The 21388-nt window shown below is 42.5% G+C and overlaps 2 protein-coding genes across 7 annotated transcripts in view; one reads left to right on the top strand and one right to left on the bottom strand.

Annotated features, from left to right (window-relative positions):
* The window catches only part of armc8 (armadillo repeat containing 8), a 132839-nt gene extending 132285 nt beyond the window's left edge, over positions 1–554 (bottom strand). For both annotated transcript variants that reach the window (XM_072261584.1, XM_072261585.1), the window contains exon 1: positions 450–554. In XM_072261584.1, coding sequence (XP_072117685.1) covers positions 450–494 — 45 coding nt within the window. In that variant the 5' untranslated portion in view covers positions 495–554. The remainder of the gene's footprint in view (positions 1–449) is intronic.
* Positions 555–982: 428 nt separating this feature from the next.
* dbr1 (debranching RNA lariats 1) overlaps positions 983–21388 on the top strand; it is a 29892-nt gene continuing 9486 nt past the window's right edge. Inside the window, exons 1-7 of one of the 5 annotated variants that reach the window (XM_072261589.1) lie at positions 983–1050; positions 5502–5830; positions 6207–6331; positions 6819–6899; positions 7264–7349; positions 10351–10575; positions 16869–16949. In XM_072261589.1, the coding sequence (XP_072117690.1) occupies positions 5634–5830; positions 6207–6331; positions 6819–6899; positions 7264–7349; positions 10351–10575; positions 16869–16949 (795 nt within the window). In that variant the 5' untranslated portion in view covers positions 983–1050; positions 5502–5633. The other 4 variants (XM_072261590.1, XM_072261588.1, XM_072261592.1 and 1 more) reach the window with 4 other exon arrangements.

Genomic DNA, 21388 nt, shown 5'->3' with positions numbered 1-21388 from the left:
TTCTTACGTTTAATATTTCCAACTCATGTCATCGCCCTCTCGGGTCTGTCTCAAAATTTTGTACCGCTGTAATTGTCCAATTTTCCTAAATACTCCTTCATAGAGCAATTCCTACATTACAAAATAATCCATATCTTTCCTTCCGATAATTGCAATTAAAAGCAATACATCACAACACATGTGACTGCCATAATATAGATAAACCACTCGTGCTGAAGCAGGCCAGAGGTCAGACTATCCCTGCTCCAGCTCAGCCAGCAGTTTTAAGGAGAGGGGCTTTCACTGTGAACAGCATTGGGCCTAATCCGAGAGCTGGAGAGTCGAAGACTGAGTAAGTTACATCGTAGCTGAACCCCAAAACGCCACCCGCTCTAACTCCCAGTTGTCAGTTGCGGTCGAAGAAAGGGGAAAGGGGGCGTCAGAGTGGCGGAGCGGGGCCATGTACTCACCGAGAGCACGCTCATCCGCATCGGGGCCTCCAGCAGGCACGCCATCTTCAGCAGCCGCAGCGCAGCCGCATTCCGGCCGGCCGAGCTCCGGGAGTGGGGGAGGGGAGGGGTAGCGGACGGACCCGGCAGCGCAGCCGCAATCCCGCCTCTCGGGCTCGAGGGGCTGGAGCCGGGCCCGGCACCGAGAGTGCAACGGCGTCCGCACTTTCCACACTATGGAAACCGCACCGAGATGCGTGAGCCACATTCACGGTGAGGGTCTGCAATGGAACAAAGCAGCAAAAGATTACGCAAAATGTATTTCTTGGTAGTTTCAAACGCTCCAAGTCTCTCAAAAGTTGAGTTGAAATACTTAGATTTACTTTCTCAGTCGTTTTGAATAATATAAATAATTGCATTGATATTGTTTTACAGTCTAATTTTGTCTTTTAAAATGTATATTGTATCTAACGATTTGTTACTTTTTTAAAATTTTATTTTGTCTTTTATTTTGTTTTCCACGTAGAAAGTATGACACAGTGAATTGGGTTGAGTTTACTTAAATAACGACGCATGCGTGGTGATGGGTACGGCCCAGTCTCCAGGCGGTTTGCTCTGACAGGTGAGCGGTGTCGGCGAGCGGCCTCGGGCTGGTCCTCAACTTCGCAGAGGTGCATTTGAACCTGCCTCTAACACCTTCAGATTCTTTTGTGATAAAAGAAAATCCTTGATCTCAAAAGAACCTGAAACCGTAGTGGGCCAGGTAGCCACCGGACTCTATCCCTTGGTGTTGTTTTTCCTCCGCCGGCCCTCGGTACCTCCGCACTCTTCAACTCCACCAAGTGCGAAAAAATGCCGATCTTGGATTGAAACGTAATGGACGACCTAAAATCTGAAGTCATTTGAAGGGAAAATTTGCAATCTGTGAGACAAAAGAATTCTTCTTGATTCCCTTGTCTAGAGACAGTAGCCTCAGACTTCCGACGGGTTTTCTCGTAAAGTCGTGTATGTCTCATTGAGACCGCTTGTTATTAAGTTCCATATGCAAAAGACTGCAGTGTTAGTAACTTATTTCAACTTAATATAAATTCAGATGCTGCCAACTCACCAGCTTATTGCTCTGAATTGAAATGGGTTAAGAAACTAACATTTTTTTTATTCTGAGTAACGACCTTGTAACACAATGTATCTTGCTAGAAGTAAATAATGAAAAATGTAGACACCTTAGCTAACTAGTGTTCAGAGCGCTAACCAACTGGAAATCTAAAACACTTGAAATTAAGTTTCATTTAATGTCAAAATGTTTTGCTTAGTTCAAATGGAATGACAGTTTCTGTTGACAGCTTTTTCAGTGAGTTGCCTGTCTTAATCAGACATATCCCTTAAGCATTATGATTTCCTTTTTGTTCAGTCTAATTAACCTGTGACTAGCAATACACAGTCATTGAAGCTCAAGAAGACCTACCTCTTTCTGAAGTAAGACTGACTGCACGTATATTATCTATTTGCAGTTAGAATCTCAAGACTCATTTAAGTGCATTTAACTTGGATACATACATGGAATTATGATGTAGTGGCCATTACAGAGACTTGGCTGGCACCAGGGCAGGAATGGATTCTCAATATTGCTGGATTTCAGTGCTTTAAAAGGGATGGGGGGGGGAAGGGGAAGAGGGGTGGTATTACTGGTCAGGGACACTGTTACAGCTACAGAAAGGGTGTATAATGTAGCAGGATCCTTTTTTGAGTCAGTATGGGGAGAAGAGGAAGGGAGCAGTTACTCTACTGGGAGTATTCTATAGGCCCCCTGGTAGCAGCAGAGATACCGAGGAGCAGATTTGGAGGGAGATTTTGGGAAGGTGAAAAAATAACAGGGTTATTATCATGCAAACACAAGGAATTCTGCAGATGCTGGAAATCCAAGCAACACACAGCAAAGTTGCTGGTGAACGCAGCAGGCCAGGCAGCATCTCTAGGAAGAGGTACAGTCGACGTTTTGGTCCGAGACCTTTCGTCAGGACTCGCCTGAAACGTCAACTGTACCTCTTCCTAGAGATGCTGCCTGGCCTGCTGCGTTCACCAGCAACTTTGATGTGGGTTGTTATCATGGATGACTTTAACTTCCCTAATATTGATTGACACCTGATTAGTTCCAATGTTTTAGATGGGGCAGAGTTTAAGTGTGTCTAGGATGGATTCCTGTCCCGATATGTTGACAGGCCAACTAGGGGGAGTGCAATATCTAGTATTAGGTAACGAACCGGGTCAGGTCACAGATCCCTCAGTGGGTGAGCATCTGGGGAACAGTGACCACCGCTCCCTGGCCTTTAAGATTATCATGGAAAAGGATAGAATCGGAGAGGGCAGGAAAATTTTTAATTGGGGAAGGGCAAATTATGAGGCTATAAGGCTAGGACTTGTGGGTGTGAATTGGGATGATGTTTTTGCAGGGAAATGTACTCAGGACATGTGGTCAATGTTTAGGGATCTCTTGCTGGATGTTAGGGAAAAATTTGTCCCAGTGAGGAGGATAAAGAATGGTAGGGTGAAAGAACCATGGGTGACTAGTGAGGTGGAAGATCTAATCGGGTGGAAGAAGGCAGCATACTTGAGGTTTAGGAAGCAAGGATCAGATGGGTCTATCGAGGAATATAGGGCAGCAAGAAAGGAGCTGAGGAGAGCAAGAAGGGGGCATGAGAATGCCTTGGCGAGTAGGGTAAAGGAAAACCCCAAGGCATTCTTCAATTATGTGAAGAACAAAATGATGACAGGAATGGAGGTAGCACCAATTAGAGATAAAGGTGGGAAGATGTGCCTGGAGGCTGTGGAAGTGAGCGAGGTCTTCAATGAATACTCCTCTTCGGTATTCACCAATGAGAGGGAACTTGATGAAGGTGAGGACAATATAAGTGAGGTTGATGTTCTGGAGCATGTTGATATTAAGGGAGAGGAGGTGTTAGAGTTGTTAAAATATATTAGGATGGATAAGTCCCCAGGGCCTGATGGAATATTCCCCAGGCTGCTCCACGAGGCGAGAGAAGAGATTGCTGAGCCTCTAGCTAGGATCTTCATGTCCTCGTCCACAGGAATGGTACTGGAGGATTGGAGGGAAGTGAATGTTGTCCTCTTGTTCAAAAAAGGTAGTAGGGATAGTCCTGGTAATTATAGACCAGTGAGCCTTATGTCTGTGATGGGAAAGCTGTTGGAAAAGATTCTTAGAGATAGAATCTATGGGCATTTAGAGAATCATGGTCTGATCAGGGACAGTCAGCATGGCTTTGTGAAGGGCAGATCGTGTCTAACAACCCTGATAGAGTTCTTTGAGGAGGTGACCAGGCATATAGATGAGGGTAGTGCAGTGGATGTGATCTATATGGATTTTAGTAAGGCATTTGACAAGGTTCCACACGGTAGGCTTATTCAGAAAGTCAGAAGGCATGGGATCCAGGGAAGTTTGGCCAAGTGGATTCAGAATTGGCTTGCCTGCAGAAGGCAGAGGGTGGTGGTGGAGGGAGTACATTCAGATTGGAGGGTTGAGACTAGTGGTGTCCTACAAGGATCGGTTCTGGGGCCTGCTTTTTGTGATTTTTTTTTTTGTTAACGACCTGGATGTGGGGGTAGAAGGCTGGGTTGGTAAGTTTGCAGACGACACAAAGGTTGGTGGTGTTGTAGTTAGTGTAGAGGATTGTCGAAGATTGTAGAGAGACATTGACAGGATGCAGAAGTGGGCTGAGAAGTGGCAGATGGAGTTCAACCTGGAGAACTGTGTGGTGGTACATCTTGGAAGGACAAACTCCCAAGGCAGAGTACAAAGTAAATGGCAGGATACTTGGAAGTGTGGAGGAGCAGAGGGATCTGGGGGTACATGTCCATAGATCCCTGAAAGTTGCCTCACAGGTGGATAGGGTAGTTAAGAAAGCTTATGGGGTGTTAGCTTTCATAAGTCGAGGGATAGAGTTTAAGAGTCGCGGGGTAATGATGCAGCTCTATAAAACTCTGGTTAGGCCACACTTGGAGTACTGTGTCCGGTTCTGGTCGTCTCACTATAGGAAGGATGTGGAAACATTGGAAAGGATACAGAGGAGATTTACCAGGATGCTGCCTGGTTTAGAGAGTGTGCATTATGATCAGAGATTAAGGCTTTACTCTTTGGAGAGAAGAAGGATGAGGGGAGACATGATAGAGGTATACAAGATATTAAGAGGAATAGATAGAGTGGACAGCCAGCACCTCTTCCCCAGGGCACCACTGCTCAGTGCAAGAGGACATGGCTTTAAGGTAAGGGCTGGGAAGTTCAAGGGGGATATTAGAGGAAGGATTTTTACTCAGAGTGGTTGGTGCGTGGAATGCATTGCCTGAGTCAGTGGTGGAGGTAGATACACTAGCGAAATTTAAGAGACTACTAGACAGGTATATGGAGGAATTTAAGGTGGGGTGGGGTTATATGAGAGGTAGGGTTTAAGGATTGGCACAACATGTGGGCCGAAGGGCCAGTACTGTATTCTATGTTCTAACTGGACTATAGATCATTCTAAAGGATTTACTCTTTCCCTTTGGGATGTAAGTAGTAGCTGAATCGTTTCCCACAATTTGGAAAAAGCTAACTGAACAGAAAATCAGAAACTTACTCCCATCATCAACTGGAAAAATAATAGTGTTTTATTCTTCAAAAGGAAAAAATATTTAGCAACATTTTGGTTAATTTTTGCGTAGTTTTGCCACTTTATAACATAGTTGATGAATGTAAGACAAACCTTTAATTGATTCCAGTATTTAGGGCTAGCTGTGAATTACTACATTCCAGTTGAGTTATTATCTATGTGTGAAGATTGTAGAAAATGTTATGTCTCAATTGTAAAACTAAACAAACAGTAACATTTATATAGATTTCACCATCTGAATTTAAACTAGTATCATTAATACAATTCCATTTCAAAAGTTTTTTTTTACATATTGCAACTATTCTGCTTGCTTCTTATAGCCATATGTTCTTCACTGTGCAAGAAAAGTAGCAAAACTGTATCTTATTCCTGTAACTTTAAATAATGAATATTGCCCTCTCTTTAATTTCAGAGTCTCTGATAGCTTAATTGGGTCAGTACACTGAGACATGAGCGTGCATAAATAGGGTCCAGGAAGGGAGATTGCTCATAAAGACACCCAGCTCTTTGGAACGTGTAGTGCAAGCAATTGCACACTGTTAGAATGAAGGTAGCAGTAGAAGGTTGCTGCCATGGTGAACTGGACAAAATCTATGACAGTATTCAGTTTTTGGAGAAAAAGGACAATGTTAAGGTGGACCTCTTGTTGTGCTGTGGAGATTTTCAAGCAGTCAGGAATGAGGCTGACATGAATTGCATGGCTGTACCCACTAAATACAGACAAATGCAAAGTTTCTACAAGTAAGTGGGTGTTCAAGGTCATTATTTCATTTCATCACTTTTTTTCTTTGTCCTAAACAAATTATAATTGTTTACAAATTAATATTGATTTCAATCTTTAACCTGTTTTCAAATGTTTGCTGTAGTTAATATTAACTCTAATTTCCATCATAATATGAACACTTAAATTTCTATACAATGTTTCTAATGTGAGGAAAATTGTAAAATATGTATTATATGTATTTATGCAGGTGCATATGTAAATTATGTAACTAAATTGTTGAAGGAATGTAAAGCTGATGACGCACATCTTCAAGAATTGTATAACTTAATAAATTATTGCATACTATGTGCTGTTTATGAGGTGAAATAGTTTTTGTTGAATTGTTAAATATAGATATTATTCTGGAGAAAAGAAAGCTCCTGTTCTCACCATCTTCATAGGAGGCAATCATGAAGCATCTAATCACCTCCAGGAGTTGCCATATGGAGGATGGGTGGCACCAAACATTTACTACCTAGGTATTAAAATAACATTTTCAACTCTCAGTATATTCAGCAATAAACAGAGATTTCAAAACTGTTTTGTCTAGTATTATAGATGTTTTTGTAATCTGATAATATGTTGGATAATTACACAAAATTTTCTCGTATTCCAGACAGAAGTTCCACTTACATTTCTTTTTTAAAAAAAAAACGTGCAGTTGTAAATGGAATCAGGTCAAAATTTTCCAAAGGAAAATTTACTATACTCTCTGATCCACAAGAACTGTTCATGTGATACATTGTAGAATAATGACATGTTGGCATACCAGTGCATTTATGTTTTCTATCACATAAGGCAATTTGAATAAATAATTTAAAACAGCTGATACTTGTTACAAGGTGGGAATGTAAAGTTAATGATAAAGTTGTACATCTTCAAAATTTATTTACCATTGCAAATGTATTAAACGTATGTACTGTAGGTATTCACCTCATAAAAAGTTAAATGTTTATTTATTACTAGGATATGCCGGTGTGGTGAAATACCGTGGTGTACGTATAGGAGGACTTTCTGGTATTTTTAAACCACATGACTACAGAAAAGGTAAATTATACAACTTCACAAAACACTGAATCTCATCTGAAAATTGCCATAACTTTGACCCAAAATAAAAGTCTTGCTCTTTATTTCTAGAGAGCAATTTTTATTTAACACAATTATCACGTTCATTGTTAGATTTGTTAGGTACTATGTTCCGATCAGTAGTTTCAAAATTAATATAAAATCTAATCATTCCAATTACTGAAGTTTCTAAGAACTTTATCAGTGATAGGCAGCACTAGAATTTTGTGGTATGTTTAAAAAAAACTTGGCAGCGCTAGAGTTTTGTATATGAAATAACACTTGTATTTAAAAACATTGATTTATTATACATTAAAGCCCTTTGAATTGTCTTTATTCTTTGAAGGTCATTTTGAGTATCCGCCATATAATCAGCAAACTGTGCGGAGTGCGTATCATGTTAGAAGTATTGATGTCTTCAAACTGAAACAGGTCAGTTAATATGGCTATTATTTTAAATACTTGATTCATTTAAAAAAAAATACACTTTTTTGATTTTGATTCTTGGTTCTCTGGATCTAACTAATTTTGATCTAAAGCCTATTTCAAATAGCAACCATGTATTACAGATGGGATGTTAATTAATAGGTGTGATCAACTTGTAGCACAACACAAACCACTTGAAAAGATCTTTCTACAGGTGCCCTTAATATTACCATTACATGGTACATTTGTAGCAAAAATGTGTCCCGAATTCACTCCAGGTCCATTGGGCCTGACCATTACAGCCTCTGGCTAATTACTGCGAAGATGAGGTACTCACTAAGCAGATGATTCTCTGTTCAATTCGGCATCTTACCCATAGTTGAATTGTATTGAACTTGCTTATCTGTTGCCAAATAAGTAGCAATTCAAAGGAACAAGTGATGCTAGTGCTAATCAAGGACAAGGAAATGGGTTTGAATATGAGGAAAATATTTTGTATTTTTTTAAGGTTGTCTTTTGTGTCATTGGATAGCTGTGAGTTGATTATGATCCTTGTTTAATGATGCAGATGGTCTCACGTTCAAAGTAAATTTATTATCAAAGTAAATATATCGCGATATACAATCCTCAAATTCACTTTCTTCCAGGCATTCATAATAAATACAAGAAATACAATAGAATCAGTGAAAGACGGCACCCAACAGGACAACCAATGTGCAAATACAAAAAGGAAAAAAAAACACAGAAATAGTAATAAATATTGAGAACATGAGATGAAGAGTACTTAAAAGTCTGTCCATAGGTTTTGGAAACAGTTCATTGATGGGATGAATGAAGTTATAACCTCTGGTTCAGAAGCCTGATGGTTGAGGGATAATAACTGTTGCACAAACTGGTGGTGTGAGTCCCGAGGCTGCTGTACCACCTTCCTGATGGCAGCAGCAAGAAGAGAGCGTGGCCTGGATGATGGATATCCTTTTTTTAAAAAAAAAACTGTTCAAAGGGTTAATTTTATTGTCAGAGTATGTATGTACAATACAACTCTGATAGTCATCTTCTCCAAGTAGCCATGAAATGCAGAAAACCCATGGAAGCTGTTGAAAGAAACGACATCAACTCCTCCCCCCTCCGCACGAAAAAGAAAAAAAAAGAAACAAAGCCTCCAAATTCCCACCCTCATACAAAAAAACTCACAGATTGCCCACATGGAAAATGGCAGCTGAGTATCAAAACCCCCAACCCCCTCCCTCACAAAACTGAGCAGTAAAAGTACAAAAACTAATATATTGCCTGCCTGCCGATTGGCAACAAGCAAGAAAACACTGAATGCTGAAGGAGACCAATATAAAGTACAATATTACATAAATATCTCAGAATATCAAAAACATCCTTGTGACAACATTCAAGCAAAACGGCCGCACAAACTTAGTCCTTCCGTGAAGAACGACTGCCAAACCAGGTCTGAACTCCACCAACCTGGCTACTGACCGGCATCACCCTGTGGCCTTGGTTGAGAGCAACTGCTGACCTCTGCATTCACCTCAATGCTTCATTCTTCCTTGACACTTCGAAATGGAATCATTCATGACACTGCTCCCCATTTCTGTTCATTTCCATGAGGCAGCTCGTGTTCTCGGTCCTCTTCAGACCCCATCTCCAGTTTTCTCCACGAAGCAGCACATATTCCCAGTCCTCTGTGATCACAGCAGAGCGCTAGATCATTCAATTGAATTCCGTACTGCACATCACAGGCTCCAACAGTTTCCGTAATACAATTAAGACAAAAAGAACAAGCAGAAGAGAAAGTGAAATAATTGGCTATCTGAAAGATGTCACTCAAGGGATCGTCGTTCGCTGGCACCATATTTGATGATGAATACTGGTTTCCTGCGACAGTGCTCCGTGTAGATGTGCTCAGTGGTGAGGAGGGCTTTACCTGAGATGGACTAGGCTGTATCCACTACTTTCTGTAGGCTTTTCCATTCAAGAGTGTTGGTGTTTCCATACCAGGCCATGTCAGTATACTTTCCACCATGCTTACAGAAGTTTGTCCAAGTTTTAGATGACAGACCAAATCTTTGCAAATTTCTAAGGAAGTAGAGACGCTTCCATGCTTTCTTTGTAAAGGCACTTATGTGCTAGATCCAGGACGGATCTTCTGAAGTGATAACACCAATGACCCTCTCAACCTCTGAGGACTGACTCCAGTTTCCACTTCCTGAAGTCAGTAATTAGTTCCTTGGTTTTGCTGATGTTGAGTGAGAAGTTGCCCTGGCACCTCTCAGCCAGATTTTCAATCTCCGTGCTATATGCTAATTCGTCACTGCCTTTTGATTTGGCCAATAGTGGTGTCGTCAAAATACTTAAATATGCCATTGGAGCAAGTTGAGACTTGCCTACCTGATCCACAAATTTAATTTTATTTCAAGATAGTGGGTTGTTTTCTTCCATTTTCCATCAATTAAAAAAAAAAATCTGATCATGACAAGCTAACACATGGTCTGCAATAGATTGAATTTCAAAGTATAAAATTGCAACTAATTCAAGATGCACACATTTGAAGGGCACAGGGTCATTTTAGTTAGCAAAATCACTGATTTACTTAGTGAACTAAAACATTTTAGATTTAGAGCAATAACTAAATGACAGTTGGTGGTCTATAACTTTAGCTGCATAGGTTTCAAACAAGAAGTTTTCCGTTCATAAGCAGTATGCTAACCTTGATAAATTATTTTCAAATACGATTGCAATACAGTCCAGCATGCAAAGAAAAAATGAATGACATGCTTACCAGGAGGAACTCTCATGAACTGTATTTGATTTTCATAATGCAGATCTCCATTCTAAATAACCTGGAGAACTGTCTTTTTTAAAAAAAAGTCTGATATAAACTTTTGTTTAAGAGAATAAAGGATTAGTCATAAACTGGCCTGATGACTACCTGTTCTCCATCAATTGTAGTGATTAGTTTAAGTAATTTTCTCATTCTTACTCCTTTAATTTTCAGTTAAGACAACATATGGACATATTCCTTTCACATGACTGGCCACAAGGTATCTATCATTATGGCAACAAAAAACAGCTTCTTAAAAAGAAGGCCTTTTTCCGCCCAGAGGTAGAAGCTAATACATTGGGAAGCCCTGCAGCCACAGAGCTTCTGCAGCACCTCAAGCCTTCCTATTGGTTTGCAGCACATCTACATGTGAAATTTGCAGCTTTGATGCAGCATCCGGTAAGAGGTGGGGTGGAATAATATAAACATGTGCCTTCAGTTAATGATGCACTTACTACAAATAGAAATGACTATAAGACCATAAGATATAGGAGCAGATGCAGGCCATTCGGCCCATCGAGTCTGCTCTGCCATTCAATCATGGGCTGATCCAATTCTTCCAGTCATCCCCATTCCCCTGTCTTCTCCCCATACCCTTTAGTGCCCTGGCTAATCAAGAACCTATCTAGCTCTGCCTTAAATGCACCCAATGACTTGGCCTCCACAGCCACTCGTGGCAACAAATTCCACAGATTCACCACACTCTGACTAAAATAATTTCTCCGCCTCTCTGTTCTACATGGATGTCTGCTCTCTTGTCCTAGACTCCCCTACCATGGGAAATAACTTTGCCATATCTAATCTGTTCAGGCCTTTTAACATTCGGAATGTTTCTATAAGGTCATCCTTCATTCTCCTGAACTTCAGGGAATACAGCCCAAGAGCTGCCAGGCATTCCTCATACGGTAACCCTTTCATTCCTGGAATCATTCTCGTGAATCTTCTCTGAACCCTCTCCAATGTCAGTATATCCTTTCTAAAGTAAGGAGCCCAAAATTGCACACAGTGTGGTCTTGTGTGCCTTATAGAGCCTCAACATCACATTCCTGCTCTTATATTCTATACGTTTAGAAATGAATGCCAACATTGCATTTGTCATCTTCACCACCAGCTCAACCTGGAGGTTAACCTTTAGGGTATCCTGCACAAGGATTCCCAAGTCTCTTTGCATCTCTGCATTTTCAATTCTCTCCCCATCTAAATAATAGTCTGCCTATTGTAATTTCTATGGTTTCTATTACAGGTCAGTGGGACTAGGCAGAAAATGGTTCGGCACAGCCAAGAAGGGCCAAAAGACCTGTTTCTGTGCTGTAGTTTCTATGGTTTATTTCTTCCACCAAAGTGCAGACCATACACTTTCCAACATCGTATTTCATTTGCCACTTTGCCTGTTTTCCTAAACTATCTAAGTCTCTCTGCAGGCTCTCTGTTTCCTCAACACTACCCACTCCTCCACCTATCTTTGTATCATCGACAAGTTTAGCCGCAAATCCATTAATCCCATTGACATACCTCGTAAAAAGCAGTGATCCCAACACTGACCCCGGTGGAACTCCACTGGTAACTAGCAGCCAGCCAGAATAGGATCCCTTTATTCCCACTCTTTTTTGCCAATCAGCCAATGTTCCACCCATGCTAGTAACTCCCTTGTAATTCCATGGGCTCTTATCTTGCTAAGCAGCCTCATATGCGGTACTTGTCAAAGGCCTTCTGAAAATCCAGGTACACCACATCTCCTTTGTTTACCCTGCTTGTAATTTCCTCAAAAAATTGCAATAGATTAGTCAGGCAAGATTTTCCTTTCAGGAAACCATGCTGCTTTGGCCTATCCTGTCATGTGCCTCTAGGTATTCCATAATCTCATCCCTAACAATCAATTCCAACAACTTCCCAACCACTGATGCCAGGCTAACAGGTCTATAGTTTCCTTTAGAAACATAGAAAACTTACAGCACAATACAGGCCCTTCAGCCCACAATGCTATGCTGAACATGTACTTACTTTAGAAATTACCTAGGGTTACCCATAGCCCTCTATTTTTCTGAGCTCCATGTACCTATCCAGGAGTCTCTTAAAAGACCCTATCGGACCGGCCTCCACCACCATCACCGGCAGCCCATTCCACGCACTCGCCACTCTCTACGTTTTAAAAAAGACTTACCCCTGACATCTCCTCTACACCTACTTCCAAGCATCTTAAAACTGTGCCCTCTCATGTTAACCATATCAGCCCAGGGAAGAAGCCTCTGACTGTCCACACAATCAATGCCTCTCACCTTTCTGCTGCCTCCCACCCTTCTTAAATAGCGGGGTAATATTTACAATTTTCCAGTCATCCAGTACAATGCCAGAATCTATGGATTTTTGAAAGATCTTTGTTAATGTCTCCGCAATCTCTACAGCTACTTCCTTCAGACCCGAGGGTGCATTCCTTCAGGTCCAGGAGATTTGTCCACCGTCAGACCATTAAGCTTCCTGAGCACCTTCTGAGTCGTAATTTTCACTGCACATAGTTCACTTCTCTGACACTCTTGAATGTCCTGTATACTGTGAAGACTGATGCAAAATACACATTCAGTTCCTCTGCCATCTCTGCGTTTCTCATTACAATATCTCCAGCGTCGTTTTCTTTTGGTTCTATATCTACCGTCAACTCTTTTACCCTTTATATAATGGTTGTTGTTTGGGGTGTTATATTGAAGTGGGAAACAAACATGTCTGCTAACACCATTTTCAAAGCCAACTGATTGGATGCAGTAAAACAAATGTAGTATTTTATTTAGGATTCATGCATTTGCTGTATGGGAAACCTTAATCAAGCAACTGGAGGGAGGAATGCATTTTTAACTATTGGCTGTGCTGGTATGGATCACGATTTAAAGTGATGTTTGATGTTACTATGTTCGCCGAGCTTGCCAATTAGCTTGCAGACATTTCATCACCGGTCAAGGTGACATCCTTAGTGCGCAGTTGTTGGTGTCTCTCGGAGTGCTCACACTTGTATAGATCCCTGTTCGCTTGCCTCCATTCTGATTGTCTACCCCCTTCAGTTGACCTTTGAACTCTATTGGCTCACATTTCTTTGGTTCTTAGGGGTTCGTAGATGACGTCTATTTCAATATATTTGTTTATGGAATTATCAGAAGAGAACCACGCTCTCTCTTGAAAACCTAAGTACCAGTAAAGGCAACCGGCAAAAGCAATGTGATGTACAGGGTCACTTGTGGAGACTGCAGCTTGAACTACATCAGCCAAACAAAATGTAAACTCTCATCTCATTTACGGGAACACAAACTGGAGGTACGGAGACGTGATCCACTGTCACTGAGAAGGTCACCACTTTAATTGGAACACCACGGTGGTTCTGGCTCAGGCAAACATGAAGCAGTCATGAGAATTTTTAGAAGCATGGTTCTCTTCTGATAACTTCATAAATAAACATATCGAAATAGACACCATCTACAAATCCCAAGCTCAGCAACCACCGCAACATCAAACACCTTAACCCAAGCTATCAATATTCACCACCAGCCTAAATTTAATGTTACCCTTCAGTTTTTTGAAGAGATCATGGTAATGTGCAACTTAGTATCAGCAACAGATTACTCCAGTGTGCTGTATTTTCCAAGATGTTGATAATAAGAAATATTACTTTGTAGAATAACTGAATTTTTAGCTACCTGGTGAAATTTAGAAGGAAACCTGCTTCTATTACCCAGTTTGGCCTAGCAGTGGTTGAAGTTGTTTGGTAAGACACCCAGCCATGCCATACTGCCACCCGGATTTTGAACCTCCAAAATGGAGAGAAGTGGAGAAGGCAATCCAATGCGCAGGAGCAGCATCTGCTCCCAGGCCTGATGGAGTACCATATAGGCTTGATAAGAATGCACTGGACATCTTGCAGTTTCTCTGGCGGCTCATGAGGGTAGTGTGGCAGAGGTGAGTAATACCCAAAGCATGGCGAAGGGCTGGCAGTGTCCCAACGCCAAAATAAAAGGATGCAGAAAATATTGGTCAGTTTCGACCAATCTGCCTTCTGAACATAGAGAGGAAAATCTTCTTCAGTATAATGGAAATAGAGGCTGGCCAGCTACCTGAAGAAAAACAAGTACAATGACATGTCTGTACAAAAAGCAGGAATTCCAGGGTTCTGTGAAAGTTTGGAACATACAAGCGTGATGTGGCACCAGCTCTACGCAGCTAGGAAGGACAAAAGAAATCTTTGTGATCTTCCTGGACCTCGCCAATGCATTCAGCTCAATTCTCCATGCACTCCTCTGGGAAGCATTTGACTCCTTCCAGATACCAGAGCCCATCACAACACTGGTAACGTTGTACTTTGAAGGCCACAATTGTGCTTCACAACAGCAGATTTTATCACAACGTGGCAGAGACTGGAAGTAGGCATTATGGCAGGTTGCACTGTATCACCCCTGACCTTCACAGTGGCCATGGAGGTCATTATCAGGGCTTCAAGATGGGTAGTAGGTGGAAAAAGAAGTAGTGCTGGACTTCATCTTCCTCCCTATTAGGATGTACATGGACAATATAACAATACTGACCACTACTTCAGCATGCACCAAGCAACTGCTTGGAAAGCTGCAGGAAAACATCAAGTGGGCCAGAATGAAAATCAAACCCAGTAAGTCACAAAGCAACTCCTTAGTCAAGGGAAAGCTGAAAGACATAAAGTTCTTCATTGGTGATGACCTAACTCCAACAGTGTCTGAACAGCCTGTCAAAAGCCTGGGTAGATGGTACAATTCCAGCTCCACGGACAAAAGTGGGTGCAGCAACTAAAGCAACACATCGCCAGTGGCCTGGATTACATCAACAAGTTAATGCTGCCTGGAAAACTGAAGCTGTGGTGCTTACAGCTTGGACTTCTACCCTGGGTGATGTGACCTCACACTACGAGGTCCCACTAGCAACCATGAAGAAGCTCAAGCAAACCATCAGTTGCTCTTGAAGAAGTGGCTCGGTGTCGCAAGGTCTGCCAGTAACATCAGCCTCTATGGTAAAGGAGTTCTTGAACTACTTTTCGCTGGCTCTACGGAAGAATTCAAATGTTCTGAGGTGTGCCTACAGATAACACTCAAAGTCTGTCGTGACAAGACCATCAGGTAACGCTTCACGGACCTTATCAGCTGGGTGGAAATGGACCCTCAGCTGATGCGATGCAGCAAGCAACAGCAGCCCTTGAGCATAGAGACATTGTGGGGCAAGTCCAACAGGACAGGGGCAGCTTTGGTTTGACAGCAAATGGACCCACCTGGCACAAGGCCACAATTCCAGAGCGAAGGAAAGTGGTTGTCAAGGAAGTGCGGTGACAAGAAGAATCAGACAGAAGTGCAAAGGCTGTCTCCCTGGCTAAAATGGATGCAGTGGGAAAGAAGGAAAATCAGCTGGAAAGACATATGAGAGATGGAAGCAAACAGACTTGGCTTTCTCATATGATGTGCTTCCCTCTCAAAAAATCCACAGCAGTCGTTTGGTGAAGACCCAGCTTGTTCCCTGTGCCCAATTCCAGCAACCCTCAAGCATATCCTGGCAAGCTGCAAAACCAGCCTTACTCAAGGCAGATACACATGGTGTCACAACCAGGTCTTAAGAGTCTGGCAATCAAGACTAAGAGGATAGCAACCAACTCCTTGTTTTTGTATACAGAAAACAATAATAAAAAATAGACAAATGTCAGTTTCACAAGAACATCAATCGACAGAGAATATTTCAAATTGGACAAAGCCAAATCTTACTGTAAATTTGTTACAAGTATACATAGATCCAACCTGATACAGCCCAACTTTAAAAATAATTACACCTATTGGAAATATGAAATAAAAACACAAAATAATGGGAACCACGGTGGAGCAGGCTACATCAGTGGAAAGAAGCGTTTTGGATCCAACACCCTTCATCAGACATCCAAAGCTTCTCTTTTCTATAGGTGCTTCCTGACTTGCTAAGTGTCTTCCACATTCTGTTTTATTTTTGATGTAGAATATACATCTAGATTTTGGTCTGTCTTCATTCTTTCTTCTTGGAGATGTGGGCACAGGTGCCGAAGCAAGTATTTGTTTATTCCAAATTGCCCTTAAATGTAGTGAAACCACCATCTTAACCTGCTGCAATTCCTCTGTTGAGAGTACTCCCTCAGTGTTCTTGAGTAAGGAGTTTCAGAGTTTCAATCCAGTGATAATGAAAGCCCAAAGATACAGTTCCAAATTAGCTTGCATCTTTGGAACCTCAGGTTATGGTGTTCAATTGCTTGCTGAACTTTAGGGAAAAGCTGTCAAAATAGCCTGGGTAAGTAACTGTAGTGCATTTTGTTCATAGTACACACTGCAGGCATTGGAAGCAGCCAGTGGAGAGATTGACCGTGGTGCTAATCAGCAGGCTACATAGCCCTGCATGTTGTTTAGCTTCAATTTGTTGGAGCTACACATTCAGCAAATGGCGAGTATTCTGTTACTTTGCTAATTTGTGTCTTTTAGACTGGGAACATTTGAGATTTCAGGAACTAAGTTGCTTACTACCTGATACCCAGCCTCTGTTTTGAAGTAGCCATGTTATTTGTGTAGTTGGTCCAAATGAGGTTCTGGATAATGGTGACTATTGATGGTTGGGTCTTGTTGAGTTGATAATGCCATTGAATGTCAAGAGGTTAAACATTTTCTTTTGTTTCCTTGCAGAAGAGTGATGATGAGCAGCTACCAAAGGCAACAAAATTTTTGGCTCTGGATAAATGCCTTCCTCACAGAGATTTTCTACAGGTAATGTACAGTACTATACTATTGCAAGTTTCATAATACCACCAGTCCAAAGGATTGAAACAGTCAGCCAACAGAAAGACCCATACCTTTCCACTTCTGCTATTTTGAAAGAATAGGTAAATTTAAGTGTTCATATATCCTTGTTCAGAATGTCAGAAGTGAAGTGCAATATAGATGATGTAAAGTTTATTGAGACAGATTATGCTGGGCCCAGTTTGCTGCTCAGTTTTGCCTCCAGAGGTGTCCAGTTTCAGAAGGCCAGTTTAACTGACCTTGAAAACCCAAAGATGTCATACAGTCATAGAAAAGTACAGCACAGAAACAGGCCTTTTGGCCCATCTAGTCAGTGCCAAACCATTTAAATAACCTACTCCTATCAACCTGCACCGGGTCCATAGCCTTCCATACCCCTACCATCTATGTACCTATCCAAACTTCTCTCAACTGTTGAAATCAAGTTTGGATGCATCACTTGTGCTGGCAAGTCGTTCTACGCTCTCACGACCCTCTGAGTGAAAAAGTTTCTAATCATGTTCCCCTTAAACTTTTTATCTTTCACCCATAACCCATGACTTCTGGTTATAGGCCCACTCAACCTCAGTGGAAAAAGTCTGCTTGCATTTACCCTGTCTGTACTCCACATAATTTTGTATATCTTTATCAGATCTCCTCTTGATCTTCTACATTCCAGAGAATAAAGTTCTAACCTATTCAATCTTTCCTTGTAACTTGTCTTCCAGACCGGCAACATGCTTTAAATTTTCTCTGTACACTTTCAACCTTATTTACATCTTTATTGTAGATAGGTGACCAAAACTGCACACAATACACCAAATTAGGCCTCACCAATGTCTTGTACAACTTCAACATAACGTCCCATCTCCTGTAACCAGTACTTAGACTTATGAAGGCCAACGTGCCAAAAGTTTTCTTTACAGCCTTTTCTATCTGTGCCGCCACTTCCAATGAATTAAGGAGTTGTATTCCTAGAATCCTTTGTTCTACCACACTCCTCAGTGCCCTGCCATTCAATGTGCAAGACCTAGAATCATCTCCTGCCTCAGCGGGGATCTGGAACTAGACCCAAACCCACTGCAGTTTCCCTATTGCCACAATAAGTCTACAGCAGATACAGTCTTAATGGCTCTTTACATGGCTTTAGATCAGCTGGACAATACAAACACCTATATCAGGATGCTGTTCATTGACTATAGCTCAGTGTTTAACACCATCATTCCTACAGTCCTGATTGATAAGCTACAGAACCTGGGCCCTGACCTCTCTCTGCAATGGGATTCAACTTCCTAACTGGAAAGCCACAATCTGTGCGGATTGGTAATGTTTCCTCCTTGTTGGTGATTAGCAGTGGAGCACCTCAGGAAAATATACTTGGCCCACTGCTCTACTTTATACCCATGACACGTGGCTAGGCATAGGTCAAATGCCATCTATAAATTTGCTGATGATAGAACGAAGTGGAGAGAGGTCGCACAGGAGTGAGATAAACCAGCTCGTTGAGTGGTTTTGCAACAACAACCTTGCAGTCAACATTAGTAAAACCGAAGAGCTGATTGTGGACTTCAGAAAGGGTAGGACGAGGGAACACAAACCAATCCTCGTAGAGGGATCAGAAGTGGAGAGAGAGAGAGCAAGTTCAAGTTCCTGGGTGTCAGTATCTCTGAGGAACTAACCTGGTCCCAACATCGTGATTTAGCTATAAAGAAGGCAAGACAGTGGGTATATTTCATTTGGAGGGGGTTTGAGGAGATATTGCCACCTAAAACAGCGGTCCCCAACCACCGGGCCACAAAGCATGCGCTACCAGTCCGCGAGGAAACGATATGATTTGGCGATATGAGTCAGCTGCACCTTTCCTCATTCCCTGTCACACTATTGAGCTTGAACGCACGCGAGGTCATTACCCGCGCGTCGTCCATGTCAGCACGGGCAGGAGATCAACTCCTCGAGCTTGCAGATGATGGCGGGCTGAAAAGTATGTTTGACATAGCATCTCTGTCGGCACTCTGGATCAAAGTCAAGGCTAAATATCCTGAGATAGCCACAAAAGCACTGAAAACGTTGCTTCCATTTCCAACATACCTCTGCAATGAATGCAACGAAAACTAAATTGCGGAATAGACTGGACATAAGGAACCCCCTTTGAGTATCGCTGTCTCCCATCACCCCTCGATAGGACTGTTTTGTTGCTGGAAAACAAGCCCAGGACTCCCATTGATTCAGCGATATTGGTGTGTTGCAATAATTTTATATGTTCATATGGGGAAAATATGTGCTGTCTGTTTAATATCCAAACGTTACTTAAAATGTTATGATGCTATTGACTTACTTATATAACCATATAACAATTACAGCACGGAAACAAGCCATCTCTGCCCTTCTAGTCCGTGCCGAACGCTACTCTCACCTAGTCCCACCGACCTGCACTCAGCCCATAACCCTCCATTCCTTTCCTGTCCGTATAGCTATCCAATTTTTCTTTAAATGATAATATCGAACCTGCTTCTGCCACTTCTACTGGAAGTTCGTTCAACACTTACTTCAAGCTCCCCTGTCCTCCCCTGATAATTGACTTATCACTATATTCATGCGAGGAAAATGTGCACTGTGCGTTTAATATTAAATTCGTTAGATAAACCCTTTTAGAAATGAAATTGAGTGTATTAACCACATCACCTATATTCCGGTCGAGATTAACACCCCCCCCATCCCCCCCCCGAACAGAATTGCCAAAAACGATTTGTAGGAAAAAATCAGCACGTACACTCATGTGCACTGGTGCCTGCGCAACACTTCATGGTCATGGTCGTCTTTCTTGGGATAAACACAATGTATTTGACTGCTACTCTTCTCCGTTGGCAACCCTACCCCCCCCCCCCCAGAAAGTTACTCTTAATAATTTCTCCTTTGGCTCCTCCCACTTCCTCCAAACTAAAGGTGTAGCTATGGGCACCCGTATGGGTCCTAGCTATGCCTGCCTTTTTGTTGGGTTTGTGGAACAATCTATGTTCCATGCCTATTCTGGTATCTGTCCCCCACTTTTCCTTCGCTACATCGACGACTGCATTGGCGCTGCTTCCTGCACACATGCAGAACTCGTTGACTTTATTAACTTTGCCTCCAACTTTCACCCTACCCTCAAGTTTACCTGGTCCATTTCCGACACCTCCCTCTCCTTTCTAGATCTTTCTGTCTCTGTCCCTGGAGACAGCTTATCCACTGATGTCTACTATAAGCCTACTGACTCTCACAGCTATCTGGACTATTCCTCTTCTCACCCTGTCTCTTGCAAAAACACCATCCCCTTCTCGCAATTCCTCCATCTCTGCCGCATCTGCTCTCAGGATGAGGCTTTTCATTCTAGGACGAGGGAGATGTCTTCCTTTTTTAAAGAAAGGGGCTTCCCTTCCTCCACTATCAACTCTGCTCTTAAACGCATCTCCCCCATTTCACATACATCTGCTCTCACTCCATCCTCCCGCCACCCCACTAGGAATAGGGTTCCCCTGGTCCTCACCTACCACCCCACCAGCCTCCGGGTCCAACATATTATTCTCCGTAACTTCCGCCACCTCCAACAGGATCCCACCACTAAGCACATCTTTCCCTCCCCCCCCCCCCCCGCATTCCGCAGGGATCGCTCCCTATACAACTCCCTTGTCCATTCTTCCCCCCCATCCCTCCCCACTGATCTCCCTCCTGGCACTTATCCGTGTAAGCGGAACAAGTGCTACACATGCCCTTACACTTCCTCCCTTACCACCATTCAGGGCCCCAAACAGTCCTTCCAGGTGAGGCAACACTTCACCTGTGAGTCGACTGGGGTGATATACTGCGTCCGGTGCTCCCGATGTGGCCTTTTATATATTGGCGAGACCCGACGCAGACTGGGAGTCCGCTTTGCTGAACATGTACGCTCTGTCCGCCAGAGAAAGTAGGATCTCCCAGTGGCCACACATTTTAATTCCACATCCCATTCCCATTCTGACATGTCCATCCACGGCCTCCTCTACTGTAAAGATGAAGCCACACTCAGGTTGGAGGAACAACACCTTATATTCCGTCTGGGTAGCCTCCAACCTGATGGCATGAACATCGACTTCTCTAACTTCCGCTAGGCCCCACCTCCCCCTCGTACCCCATCTGTTACTTATTTTTATGCACACATTCTTTCTCTCACTCTCCTTTTTCTCCCTCTGTCCCTCTGAATATACCTCTTGCCCATCCTCTGGGTCCAACCCCCCCCTCCCCACCTTGTCTTTCTTCCCGGACCTCCTGTCCCATGATCCTCTCGTATCTCCTTTTGCCTATCACCTGTCCAGCTCTTGGCTCCATCCCTCCCCCTCCTGTCTTCTCTTATCATTTTGGATCTCCCCCTCCCCCTCCAACTTTCAAATCCCTTACTCACTCTTCCTTCAGTT

Source organism: Mobula birostris, chromosome 6 (genome assembly GCF_030028105.1).
Source record: "Mobula birostris isolate sMobBir1 chromosome 6, sMobBir1.hap1, whole genome shotgun sequence".
Lineage (NCBI taxonomy): Eukaryota > Metazoa > Chordata > Chondrichthyes > Myliobatiformes > Myliobatidae > Mobula > Mobula birostris.
The sequence above is the reverse complement of the archived record's forward strand: the minus strand, read 5'-3'. Positions and strand labels throughout refer to the sequence as shown.